Source organism: Rhinatrema bivittatum, chromosome 8 (assembly GCF_901001135.1).
Source record: "Rhinatrema bivittatum chromosome 8, aRhiBiv1.1, whole genome shotgun sequence".
NCBI lineage: Eukaryota > Metazoa > Chordata > Amphibia > Gymnophiona > Rhinatrematidae > Rhinatrema > Rhinatrema bivittatum.
Window position 1 is genome coordinate 166236843 of NC_042622.1, and position 14208 is coordinate 166251050.

At 46.6% G+C, this 14208-nt stretch overlaps 2 protein-coding genes across 15 annotated transcripts in view; one reads left to right on the forward strand and one right to left on the reverse strand.

Annotated features, from left to right (window-relative positions):
• PIPOX (pipecolic acid and sarcosine oxidase) overlaps positions 1–5759 on the forward strand; it is a 51961-nt gene extending 46202 nt beyond the window's left edge. Inside the window, exon 8 of the mRNA XM_029612709.1 lies at positions 4773–5759. Coding sequence (XP_029468569.1) covers positions 4773–4786 — 14 coding nt within the window. The 3' untranslated portion in view covers positions 4787–5759. The remainder of the gene's footprint in view (positions 1–4772) is intronic.
• A 3199-nt stretch (positions 5760–8958) lies between these two features.
• The window catches only part of MYO18A (myosin XVIIIA), a 224063-nt gene continuing 218813 nt past the window's right edge, over positions 8959–14208 (reverse strand). For 12 of the 14 annotated variants that reach the window (XM_029611136.1, XM_029611134.1, XM_029611133.1 and 9 more), the window contains one exon: positions 10336–10474. Coding sequence is in view for 2 of the 14 variants with exons in the window: in XM_029611140.1 (XP_029467000.1) it covers positions 10324–10474 (151 nt within the window). In the remaining 12 variants the exon portion in view is untranslated. Of the gene's footprint in view, positions 10475–14208 lie in introns of all 14 variants that reach the window. The other 2 variants (XM_029611140.1, XM_029611139.1) reach the window with 1 other exon arrangement.

Genomic DNA, 14208 nt, shown 5'->3' on the forward strand with positions numbered 1-14208 from the left:
GAAAAGCCTGTTGAGCTGCTGCAGGAGCTGGGCCTGGGCTCTGCCGAGCAGAGTTTGGAGCACTTGGACTCCACTCCATTCACAAAGATGGGTCGCTCTGGGTCAAGGTGGAGTCTAAAGGTCAGACTTCATTAGAGGAAAGCCCAGGCAGCAGTTTATGAGCATAATTATAACCACTGTTGCACAAAGATTGTATTTCCTGCTACTCCTGGAAGTGAAACTATTTCACTGGAAAACAGTGCAAGGCAAAACTCTCTGAACTTTTCTCCAGACCTTAAATCTGGCCCTAGGAGCTGGGGGACCCCAGCCCTTCCCTTCCCAGAAGTTTTAGCATTGCACTATTTTGTCTCTGGACTTTTGTCCCCCTTTCTAAATGTACAGGAAATGAAATCATTGTTAAAGAGATGCTGGCAAAGAAACTTAACAGGCTTTCGGAGTTAAATCTGATGCAGGTCCTCAGCTACTTTCACCTCCCAGGAAGGTGAATGTGTACCTCCAAGGGTCTTGATCTCTCATTCCTTTTCTGACCCTGTCTTTCTCCCCTTTTTCTCTTTCTTTCGTCCATATCTGCAACTGCCCGATTTCTTACTTCAGAGTAAGCAGTAAAATTTGAATTAAAATGGACCATTTCCGCTATGAGTGGAAGGAAAACAGGAGATAAGGATGTGGGTCCTTGGATTGAAGGCTTCCACCTTGCTATGGGGGCGGGAAGGTTTTGCTCTTCAGTTCATCCAGAGGGATTTCAACTCAGTGCCTGTCTCTAGTGACGGAATTACAGAAACTTATCATAAGTTGCTAATGATGGCAGATATAAAGACCAAAATGGTCCACCAGGCTGCCCAGTTGAGAGCCTTCCATGAAGAGCTCGATTCTGCACAACTCTGTCATGGTTGGCGGGGGCTCAAGCTACTGAGGAGACATTAGAGCCCCCTTGGGGGATATTTGGCTTGGTCCAGTAGAGGCTGGATTGCAACTCCTGCTGACGTGACCTCAGACGCTCTGAGCGTGCATCTAGTCGTACGAGCTTCCAGAACCAGTCCCATGTGAAATACACATACCTGTCTCAGCTCAGTTTTAGCCTTAGATGATGTCCTTGGTTTACCAGCACAGTACACTTCAGTTATATGAGAGGCATAAGCCTCTTGAGGATGGAAGGCGCCTTGCCACTCTGGGGTGTCTCGAGGAAGACGTGGCCCCATGTGGACAAGGGGGGGGAGGGGGGGAAAAACTTCATTTCATGCTCACACAGCTTCCTGCTGCCTTGCCTCTGCTTCCAAGTTTATCTCAGTAGCAAAGAGCTTCTGGGGAGGGGATAAATGGGGATCTGAAAGCAGAAGAACTGTGAACCGGGGCCTGGCCAGTACCAAGCACAGCTACTCTCACATTCTCTGCACATGGAGGCTGTATTATCCTGCCAGGTCCTCTGGGAGAATCCTGCTATCTCGCCCAACGCATGGCAGCAAATTTGCATTTTCCAATTTAATTGGGTTTCCAGTGGGACTACAACAAACCTGCTCACAGTCTCTTTCCATCTTTAGTGGGAGTTCACTGCAGCTGACTTTTTAAGATGAGATTAAAAATATCTAAAGAACATTATTAACGAGTGTACATTAATGAGAGCATTCTTTGCTCTCCCAGTACAGAGACCTACTCCACCAATTCTCTCCCTCCAACCAGCAGTACCCCCATTCTCCCAATACTCCGACTCCCTCCCAAATTCTCTCATTCCAACCCTGCATCCACGATCTCCCAGTACTGAGACCCCCATCATTCTCACTCCCACCCTGCAGCACCCCCTACTCTCCCAGTACTGAGACCACTCCAACCCTGCAACACCCCCATTCTCTCACTCCAACCCAACACTAGCCCCCATTCTCCCAGTACTGAGACCCCCATTCTCTCACTCCAACTCTGCAGCACCTCCTGCTCACCCAGTACCGAGACCCCACACACCTCTCTTTCACCCTGAAACATCAACCACGCAAGTGCCAAGAGGTCAGGAAAATGAAAGGAGAATGGCAGATTTTTGTATTTGGTTTTGAATTTGAGCTGCATCTTCACTGCAGGAACAAAACAAGAAAATTATAACACTAAGGGTATGGGTGTGTGCACTAATCTATTCTGGCAGCTGCAGATTAGACAATCAGGCAAATTGACAGCAGAGGAAACCGCTAATACCAGGGATCTCTTCCATCACAGGGAGCACCGAGAGGGGGAGGGACATCTCATTCTGCTTACTGCAAAGTCCTAGAAATTGTTATGATAAAGGTTTACAGTGCCTTATAAAAGTCTTCACACTCATACATTTTTCACATTTGGCAGCATAATTTGCACTTTCATTGTGAAATTTTTTTTAATTTAATTTTTTGATTTATACTCTGCCTTAACAATTATTAAACATAAAAACATAGAAACATAGAAATGACGGCAGAAGAAGACCAAACAGCCGATCCAGTCTGCCCAGCAAGCTTCACACTTTTTTTTTCTTCTCATACTTATCTGTTATTCTTGGCTCTTAATAACCTTTTGGTTCTATTTCCCTTCCACCCACACCATTAATGTAGAGAGCAGTGTTGGAACTGCATCTAAGTGAAATATCTAGCTTAATTAGTTAGGGGTAGTAACCGCCGCAATAAGCAAGCTACACCCATGCTTATTTGTTTACCCAGACTATGTAATTCAGTCCTTGTTGGTTGTTGTCTGTATATAGATCCACTTTTCTTCATTTCCCCTGCCGTTGAAGCAGAGAGCTATGCGGGATATGCGTGAAGTATCAGTCTTCCTCCCCTGCCGTTGAAGCAGAGAGCTATGCGGGATATGCGTGAAGTATCTGTCTTTCTCCCCTGCCGTTGAAGCAGAGAGCTATGCTTGGTATGCATTGAAAGTGAAGTATCAGGCTTATTTGGTTTGAGGTAAAATATTCCAAAAGTGATTATGAATACAAAACCAAAATGTCTTGATTGCATACATTTCTGCAGTTGGTGGAAGCTCCTTTTGCAGCAATAACAGCCGTGACTGGTTTAGGAGAAGTGTCTACCAACTTTAGTTTTATGTCTTGATTGCATACATTTCTGCAGTTGGTGGAAGCTCCTTTTGCAGCAATAACAGCCATGACTGGTTTAGGAGAAGTGTCTACCAACTTTAGTTTTATGTCTTGATTGCATACATTTCTGCAGTTGGTGGAAGCTCCTTTTGCAGCAATAACAGCCATGACTGGTTTAGGAGAAGTGTCTACCAACTTTAGTTTTATGTCTTGATTGCATACATTTCTGCAGTTGGTGGAAGCTCCTTTTGCAGCAGTAACAGCCGTGACTGGTTTAGGAGAAGTGTCTACCAACTTTAGTTTTATGTCTTGATTGCATACATTTCTGCAGTTGGTGGAAGCTCCTTTTGCAGCAGTAACAGCCGTGACTGGTTTAGGAGAAGTGTTTACCGACTTTAGTTTTTGCCCATTCTTCTTGTAGAAGATCTGAAGCTTGGCTGGGGATGGGCTGGAGACTGCAGTCTTTAAGTTATGCCACAGATTTCCTGTTGGATTCAGGTCTGGACTTTGGCTGGGCCACTCGGGGACATTCACTTCCATCTTGCTGAGCTTTTGCTTGGTGCTTAGGATCATTGTCCTGCTGAAAGGTGAATCTTCTCCCCAGTCCCAGGATCTGCCTGTACTTTCCACCATCTATCTTTTTCTCTTGATCTTCACAAGCCCACCTGGCCCTGCTGCCGTAAAGCAGCCCCGCAGCATAATGATGCCACCTCATCCTTTACTGTAGGGATGGGTATTAGCAGGGTGATGTGCAGTGTTTGTTTTATGCCACACATATCACTTAGAATGGAGACCAGAAAGTTTCACTTTGGTCTAATCAGACCACAAAACCTTCTCCCACATGCGTGCAGTGTTCCCTAAATGTTTCTTCACAAATGCTATGCAGCGCATCATGTGGCTTTTCTTCAGCCACCCTCCATCCAGGCCATGTTTTGGAGTAATGCTGAAACTGTTAACAGTCAACATTTTCCCCAGTCTCAGCCAGAGACCTCTGCGGCTTTTTTCAAGTAATCTTAGACCTCACTGTGACCTTCCACAACAGATTCCTTAACCCAAGACTACTGATTTTGGAAGAAAGGCCCGATTGCAGAAGTGTCTGTTTGGTGCCAAACTGTTTCCACTTTATACTAATGGACCTCAGATTGCCCCAAGGGATATTCAAACACTGACATTTTCTTATACCCTCCCCCAAGTCTGTATATTTGAATAATGTTATGTTGGAGTTCAAATCAGCTCTGTGATTGGACACTGGTGGACTGTATTTAACTTATTGGCCTCGTTAAAGCAATTTTTTGAACTGGAACTAATAAGGTTTGATATGACAAAGGGTGTGAAGACAACATAAAAAAACATGAAAGTCTTGATTGCCTAATTACTTTTGGAATACTATAATTGTTCTTTCATGATGAAAGTGCAGGGTATGTTGTACAGACTAATGAAAATATTATTTGGCAGAAAATAGAGCAAGAGTGCTCTCACAAAGACTGTAACACAGATCAAGAGAGAAACTCCCCCCCAGCCTATAATGAAATACTTAACTACTCATGGCATCGTTTTAACTGGGTGTGCAAACATTGGCTTCAAAGTCAGTGGACTGACACAATCAGTGGGTGGTTGTATAGTGACTCTTTTTTTTATTATATACTGGAAGTCTTGCCATTTTTCTATGTTACACTGTAGATCACTGAAAACATTCTACTCTAAAACCTTTCCTTTTATATTTTTTTAGACAGCAGAATGTGAAAAATGTACAAGGGTGTGAAGACGTATAAGGCATTGGAGGAGGCCTGGACAAGTTCCTGGAAGAAAAGACCCCAGAACATTATTAGCCAAGTAGAATTGGGAAAGCCATCACTATTTCCAGGTGTAACAAGAAATACATCTACAGCTCATTCTGGCTGCTGGGCTCGATGGTCCTTGGTCTGATCCAGAACGGCAATTCTTATGAGAAGCAAAGATTATCACTATGTGCCCAGGAGCTTGAGCAAAGGACACAGCTAAAATTAGTTATGTGGTGGACGAGTCCTCCTCCTCTGCACACTGTCACATATATACAAAACCCAGCCTGCTACATTTATCAGCAGAGCTTTCTTGGGAAACCAGGACCTTGCTGTAAACACTAGCACCAGAAAAAAAAAAAAAAAGCATTTAAAATTGCTAAATAATTTGCAGGCTCCAGCAGAATACAGAGAGAGCAAGGGCTAGAAATACCAGGGGAGACTCCAGCAAAATGTAGTGTGTGCAAGGGCTAAAAATAGCAGGAGAGAGACTTTAGCAAAATGCAGTGTGTGCAAGCACTGGAAACATCAGAGACCTGGGACAGGATGGCTGGGATCACTGTGTTCATTCTGGAGCAGAGGACGGGGACGTTGGAAGAGTCCCAGTGGCCTGTGCATGGAACACTCACTGATAATTTAGGATCCGGTTGGTGGGGTCTACTCTGCCAACTCTTATTCCAGAATGCTTGCATTAGGCTATTTTTTCCTCTCTTCCTATTCTGGAAGGAATTAGACCATAAATTAAGGAAAGCCTACAAATTAATGGAGAGTAAATTAGCACTTTAATCAGATGGAGCAGTAATGTCTGTCTCTGCCAGGGGCTCTCTCCGACAGATCATTATTACTGGCTTTTGGGTAAAATCTGAATCTTCTTTTCAGGGGATAAATGAACAACTTTGGTAAATTCGAGAGTTTGCTTCCTTCATTTTTTTTTTTTTTTTTTTAAATCAAACCCTGATCACACAGACTGCCTCTCAGGAAGTCCTATATAACATCATCACAAGTTAGTTGGGGGCATCACTTCCCATTTGTTTTCTGAGTGCTATAATGAAGTCCTTGAGAATAGGAGCGGGAGTCAAAACTATATGGAAGCTATGTGTCCAGGTGCCAGGTTGGCCGCACCATCAGGATGAACATTAACCGAAATTGAAGGTAGCAGCCTCACACTGAGCTCTGAAGAATCCTGGACAGCACAGACAGCGTGCACGGCTTCACAGTGTTGAAAGAAGGGACAAGTCCTAGCATTTACTAGGCTAAAACCAGCACTGGCTCCGCCTGTCCTTGAAGACCCAGAGCCAGCTGGTGCTAACTATCCACTCCAGGAGAGAGGGGGTGCCTGCATGGCCATTTGGCTAGGGCCTACGATGTTCAAGGGGGTCTACTTTTGGTGGGCAAAATTAAAGAAAAAAGCTAAATATATCTATTTCTAACATGTATAAATAAAAATTTCACTTGTAATTGAAGAATTTGCTTCAAAAAAGCTCATAAAGCCTTCTTAAAGAAATAAAAATTATTTGGGAAATTTAGAAAACGATTTCTCTTATTAAGTATCACATCAGAACCTTACATAGGGGCCTACTTTTCTTAGCTGGCACGGGCCTGATTCCTGCTCTCTGCGGCCCTGTAACTATCATCTCTGCTCACGTGTCACACACAGGTCTAGTTTTCAGGATCTGAGACCCCTCCAGATAACAAGCTTACTTCAGCTATCCCAAAACCCAGCCCTGGCTGTGGCTTCGGAGGGCCAGGACTGCCCAAATCTGGTCATGGAGACTGAACTCCACCCTCACCCATTAAAGGCACATGAATGGGGGCAGCATGGGAGAAATATCATAGAGTTTAGTGACCAGCACAAGGGTGTACTTCCTTTACCATCACCACTGAAGTTGGAGACATCCTGTGACATCACAGCAAAGCCACCAATGAAAGGAGGCAGAGCCTGTTGCATCACAATACAGGCAGCCGGGTGAATCATGTGATATTAAAGCAGCGGCAGATCAAGAGCCATAAATTCTGTAGCTGGAGAGAGGAGCAGGTCATGGAAGCACCTCTGGTATAATTTTCGTCGAGAGAAAGATCATTATTGTGCTTTTAATTTAAGTGTTAGAATTGCATCCATCTCTCGTCATAGATTAGCTTTCCCCCACGACGGAGGTTAAAACTCACTGCCAGCATTTTGGGTAGAAATCTGATTAAAAAAAAAAACCAAAACCAAACCCTTGTAAAGTGTTACCTAATCTGCTGTTTTGCTTCTCAGACACAAATGCATTATTTATGCATCTCTGCCTTTCTCTGGATGATGAGACCAACCAGAAAACAGGTGCACTGGCTGGGGGAGCTTTCTTATTATTCAATAAACACCATCTGTTCCTAAACAAGCCAGAATTTGTGGACAAGCTTTCAAAATTAACTTGAAAGGAGTTTGCCACCAAGAACAGGCCCTTACTATTTAAGCTGCCTCCTGCCAAAACGTGAAGAGGCACTTCCTCAGCCGGGACGCTGCCCTTCAAGGGGTGCCATGCCCAGCGCCAGCAGCCACGAGCCCATCCCATCCCATCCCAGCCTGGGTACAGCAACCTCCACACCCCTGCCCGCAGGATGCCTAGGGCTTCCTGCCTCACAGAAGATCAACCTTTTACTCAACTCAGAAATAGAAGGCGGCTTTATTTTTGCTGAGGCAATATCAATGTCTTCGTTATAACCCAAATTTCCAACAAATGCCTCTGCTACCTGCTGTTTATGGTACCTTACCCATAAGGCTGAGACTTAATAGAAAGAGCAATGGTTTCTGCACCGGTCCTGTCTCCCCAATGAGGAAGGGACCTGGGGAGTCTCAAAACCTCGGTTACATCTTTTCTGCTGTTGTTAACGGATTCCCTTTGGCAAAAGTGCAACTTTCAGGCTCCAAAGCAAGCCCTGGCTGTTTCTTGCCGTTCTTTTGTTCTTCCAGCTCAGTCAGAACCAGGCCTGGGGGATGCGGTACCAGGAGCCTTCATCCACAGCTAGCTGGGGCGTTCTTCCTCTATTCCCTATCCCATCCCAACCAATGTTTCCTGTAAGGCTTACTCACGTGCACACCCACGTGTGTGTGAAGCGCACAATTGAAAGACAAAGAGCCCTGCCCATACAGGTGTGCACGACATTGCAGATGAGAACTGTTTTGCGCAAAGAGAGAGGGGAAATCACTGCTCCTACCTTACCTTAGCCATTGCAGTGACAGTCCTCCACCAGAGACCTTGCCCCAGGCTCCTTAAATCCAGCCATGAGATATCATCTCTGTATAATGACTGGGCCCCGGCCCCCTCCCCCAGGAGCTGTAAGCGCCATCTCCATAACAGCGCCAACCAACCTGAGAATGAAACCCATTGGCCAGAGGCCACTGAGCCACCGGTCCGGCCCAAAAGCTACAGTGTGCCTCTTGGGACAGCACGACAGCAAGAATTAACTTGGCACTGCTACTGAAAGAAAATCTGGGCTTTGCCCAGAGCAGGACTCTAGTGCTGAGGCAAGGAATTCAGCAGAAGCATGAGAATCAGCTCTCAGCATGGCCAAGCAGCAAGCTTTCATCTCTTGGACCATGACCCACTAAAGCTGGTCTGCTGCCCTCAAACACATTACAAGATATTGCTCTGCAATGTTCAGTTCTTCTGAAACAAATGCAGTAACACACATGCTTTCCAAGACCCTGGAAGAACAAGGACGGTGAGTGGAACCTGTTAATACAGCTCTGCAAAAATCCCATCCCATCCCATGCAAGGCAGCAGGACTTAAAGCTGCGGCTCAGACACCTGAGGGGCTCCAGCTGCTCCTTTTTGCTTTTTCTCTCTTAAAAATCTCATGACGACACCCACTGGCCACAGATTCTCTGGAAAGTTACCCAGAATCCATCCTACCCCCCACCCACCATGCAGCGCCTTCTCCAGCAAAAGGCAGAGAGCCCTTAAAACCAATCTGAACACTTCTGCTGTTAGAAAGTGAGCCCCAGTACGGGATGAGAACATGGGGGGGAAACGGGCGGCAGGAGACTGGCACAGCGCCATGTGCCAATAAGTGCCCGAGGACCGTCAGGGCATCTTTACATCTAAAACCCACTGCAAGCATGCACCGCCCCGAAACCCCACAGCAAAAACCCTGCCATCACCAGCCAGAAACATCTTTTATTTTCATATTTAAAGGAAATGGATAACAAAGGAGAATGCACAATTGAATTAGTGCAAAAAATATATTATATATAATCTTAGTAGGGACATGGGGAGGGTCTTGTTTCATTTTCATTCATGTTAGCTTAATTATCCCCCTTCGCACACATTATCCAGTTCAGTTAGTCAAATTACTCTGCCTCCCTGCTGCAGCGGCTGGATCTGGGAGGAGAGTACATTAGCACGAGGGTCGGACAGCACGCGCGCACGCACACACACACACACACACACACACAAAGACACAGGTAGCAGCTTAGCCAAGGCTTTTGTCATCTTTCACAAATCCATCCTTTACACAAAATACAGATTTGGACTCAGCTGATCAGAAACGGCCTTTTCTGGCCATTCTGCATAATTATTTCGTATCAGGCAAGCAGAACAGTGTATCAGAAGACACCAGGTACACATCTGCATGTGCATGACCAGATCGGGTACACATCTGGGTGTGCATGAATGTGTATGGGAGCAGATAGGGAGCAAGAAAATCCATTTATGTCACAGTTTTCAGGGGATCTCTGGCTATTGAAAGAGGAGAAAAATCAGCAGGAAATAAAATATTGCATGAGGCTGCCCTGTTTCAGTGCTCCTGGGATCCCTGTTTCCAGACCCTCTCCCCACCCACACACATTAAGGAAATGCAGCCAGCACAGGAACCCCTCTTTCTGGGCTCTTGGGATACAACTTAGGGACAGACTCAAGACCAGAGGCCACCCTGGGAATTAAGTGGCAGCAGTAGCTGAGCCCCCGAGGGCCAAAAAACCCAGGCTCAGGCGGACAGCAACAAATCATTATTCCCCCCCGATCATAACACAAGTAAAGTCCCGTGGCTGGATGTGAAAGCAGCAATTCTTCTCATCTTAAAATATCGCCAGAACGGATGAGTAAAAAGCAACAAGTCCCTCCCCCTTTTTTTTTTTTTGGGTGATCCCATGGCAGAGTCGGTGCAAGATCCATTGGGGCCGGGCCCAGCAGAGAATCCGTGGCATCTTTGGCTTCCCCAATGCAAAAGCAACGAGCAGGAGGAGGAGGCAGCGAGGGCAAGGCCGCACTGGGAGTCAGAGGAACCCTCTCCCAGCAGTGAGGGTCCAGAGGCCAAGGATCCCCTTTTATTCCACATTCAGCTGCCTGTCTGGATCCCGACTGAGTGACTTCCCCCGGGGGTTCAGGCGGATCTGCTGGACCGTGGCACCGGGGAGGATGAGCAGAAACCTTGGTCCCCCTCCCCCCCCCCCCCCCGTACAGACACCACGGAGGCCGGCTGCAGCATGGACACTGGCAGAGGAGTCTCCAGAGGGGGCCCTGGCTACGCGGTGGCTTCAGGGGCAGTGGGTTCTGTGTCACTATCGCTCAGGTAGCTCTTGGCGGAGTACTTTGATCGGGAAGTGCTTTCCAAACCTTCCAGCTCCTCCCCTTCTGCCCTGGAGTAGCTGGAGGGCTTCCAGTAAGCTGAGGAGCTGCAGAGACAAAAAAAAAAAAAAAAGGGCAGACTTAACTGCAAATTCTACTGCTAAAGAATCCATTCTCTCGCTTCCTAAAAATCACTGCAAATCCCAACGCAGACGACCACCACCCGTCAGGCCTGGATTTAGGCAGAGAAAAGAGAGGGCAACGGTTGAAGGCCACAAGAGCTCAGGCCCGAGGAGTCTGTCCTTCCCCCCCCCCCCTTGCTTGAGGACCCCTCTCCATGCCCTGTCCTCTGCTCCTGCCTATCTATGCCAAAGTCTTTAATCTGACCCAGCACCCAATCCCATGCTGCAGCATTATGCATAATAATAACAACCCTCTTATGTCACAGCCTGCTGAGGTTCCTGGACACACTTGCACCACGCTGAACAGAAAAGGCTGCTCACTTTGAGTTAGAGACGGCTATGGGAAAATGCTTCACACATCTGGCCCTAGCGTCGGAAAGGAATGACCATGCCGGATCTCCTGCTCCTCTCAGCTGTAAGCCCTCGGCCTCCCATCGCGGCACAGTTGTGTTTTTTTCCTACAGATTTCTTAGGAGGTGGGACATACATACACACACACACACACTCTCTCTCTCTCCTTAATCATTTCTTTCTGGGCTTCAACTGGTTCGCACACAATGTTCTTTGCGAGGCTGCGTGTTTTTGGCCTGATGACCTAGCCAAGATATGCTAAATCCCCCTTGCTGTTAGGAATTATCTTTTGCAAGCCATTTGATTTTATTTAACTTTCAAAAAACAGAGATTTTTCAGTCCTGCATACAAAGTTCTCTGGTATTTTCCTCTTCTAATCCTGGAGTGGGCGCAGCCCTCCCTATATGGGACATAGGGTTGTCCTGTCTATGCTTTTGCACTCTGCCAGCTGATTTTGGCAGTTCAAGGAGTGGTTCATATTAATTTACTAAATGAAAGATTTATAGCAATCCAGCATTCATGAAGCATGTACACGTATAACATGTGTGTAGCGATGCACAGAGACGCCCTTCCTATCATCATCTGCATACTCTCCCCCGCACTTTTACCAGGATGGAAGGATTTTCCTAAGGGCCGGAAAAGGATCTCTGCCCATGAGAAACAGTAAGGGTGTGGGAGGATCCCACCGACTATGGAAACGGTAACTGAATCGCCTATACAAAACATTAAAATCTGCATTGATTTTCTTCTATTTAATCATGCCCGTCACCGGCAGCACATGGCGAGTTACGTTTTACTGCAGGTACTTCCCTCCCCCCCCCCCCCCCAGAGGGGGCTCTCGCTTTTCAGGGGTCACTTACCAAAGGCTCTCTCCAATTCTGTCTCTAGGGGAAAATGCAATCTGCGTGCATTTGACTTGTTTTATCTTGAAATCTAATTTGTTTTTAAATTTGCCTCCTTGCTAATAACACTAATTGTTTACATTTTTCTGATATGTTGTAACCCAGCCTAGCACGACAGGTTCGCTATAGACGGGCTGTAAAAATAAATGACTGGCAACGGAGGGGGGGTGGGAAGTGACTTGCCCAAGATCACAAGGAGCGGCAGCGGGATTTGAACCCTGGCTTGGTTTTAATGGGAAATTATTGTATCAAAGTAATCTTTTGGTACGCTGTTCTTATTTATTGTATCGATGTTGACTAAAAGGTCTTGCATTTGCAATTATTGCTTGCTTTCTTAAATGGATGATATTGACTATTTTTAGTGCTTGGTGTTCCCACGTTGCAGAGACTTAACAAATTTTACCACCACTCTTTCTTTTGGCCTTAGGCGTGAATGCCCCTTACATCTCACTTTCCAGCCCAGACCCATACTCTCCTCTTCAACTCAACAGTCCCCGAAGTAGTGTGTCTCACGACTACCTACATCTAGCCCTCATTGGCTTGACTCTGTCCTGTCTGGTAGGCCTTGCTCGGCTCTAACTTGTGCATAATTTCTTTGCCTGGTTGACCAGAGATTTGGATCAGGGCTGGGTACTGGAGGTGGTGCCCTTACAGCACAGAAATCTTTGACACTCTCACACACCCGGGAGGCTCCTAAATAAGCTGAGCAGGCCTGGGGGGGGGGGGGTCTACGGTGGAAAAGTGGGTCAGGAACTGGTTGAGTGAAATACCCTGCTGGGTCCGAGCAAGGTCCATCGAGCCCAGCATCCTCTCTCGGAGGATGGCCAGTCCAGGTCACATGACATGCCTGACAGCTCCTAACGGGGAGCTCACTCCCAGAGTCAGAGACGTTGATCCCCAAGTCTTCCTGATTAGTAACTATTAATGAACTTGTCCAAAAACCTTTTTAAACCCAGCTCCACTATTGGAGCTCACACCAAGAGGCCATCATTGAAGTGCCTCGGCGATCAGTGCTGGGGCTCACGGTGGGGTGAAATTTTACACAAGCGTTGCTCGCGTTAAAAGGCCCGGATATGCGAGTAGCTGGGCCGGGCATCAACGCATTTTTTAAAAGCTGTAAATTATGTGCGTATATGCGCATTCACGAGTAAAATAGAAGGGGCGGAGTTGGGGGCAGGTCAGGGCCCAAATTGACACGCGTAAATCCGGCCACCACAGCGAGCAGCGAGCTGTTAGCCCCGCATGTTTACTTCTAACTTGATGAGGTGGAAGTCTGCACAAATCTCTGTTTAGGCCTCTAATGACTGGGTGAGGAGTCTGGGTCATCTGGGAGGGGATGCAGGCTGAAGAACCAGGGGGGGGGGTCCTGAATGACCTCAAGATAGTCCACCAGTTTGGCCAGTCTAACTGGTAAAACTGGGAATGTCCTTCACGTGAGCATGATTGAAAATCCGCTTACCTGAGCTTGTTAAAGCCGACAAAGTCCTAAGGAAGATGCACGAATTACATTTGCTCCAGTAACCTCTTAAAATTAGGAGCATGCATTCACATGGAAAGTGTATTTTAAATCATCAGCACACTTGTTTTAAAGCCATTTTTTCAGAAGAGATTTACAGTGGGTTTGGTAGGAAAGGTTTTTCTCTTTTTTGCAGATGATACAAAGACCAGTAACAGAAGACAGTCCAGATGAGGTGGAAAACTGAGAACACAGATCATGTTGGCAGATAAAGAAAGATCTCATGGCCCATCCACTCTGCCCACAAACATCTCCTGCTCTTTTTATAGTTCCCTCCCCTCCCTCAGAGATCCCCTGTGCCTGTTCTATGCTTTCTTGACTTCAGATTCTGTTCTTATTTCCATCACTTCCACTGGGAGGCCGTTCCATGCATCCACCACCCTCTCTCTATAAAGAACTATTTCCTAAGATTACTCCAGAGTCTACCCCCTTTCACCCTCATCTCCTGACCCCTTGTTCTAGAGCCTCCTTTCCACTGAAAGAGGCTCACCTCCTGTGCATGGAGACATTTGAGATATTTGAATGTCTCTATCATATCTCCCCTATCTCACCTTTCCTCCAGGGTGTACACGTTGAGAGCTTTAAGTCTATCCCCATATGCTTTAGAACAAAGACCACTGACCATTTTAGTAGCCACCCTCTGCACTGACTCCATCCTGTTTATATCCTCCAGAATTGTACACAGTATTCCCAGTGAGGTCTCACCAGGGACCTATACAGGGGCAATATCACCTCCCTTTTTCTGCTGACCATTCCTCTCCCTATGCAGCCAAGCATCTTTCTGGCTTTCACCGTCGCTTTATCCACATGTTTGGCCACTTTAAGTTCATCACATATGATCAGCCCCAGATCCCACTTGATTCATACTTAGAATAATTTCACCCCTAAAC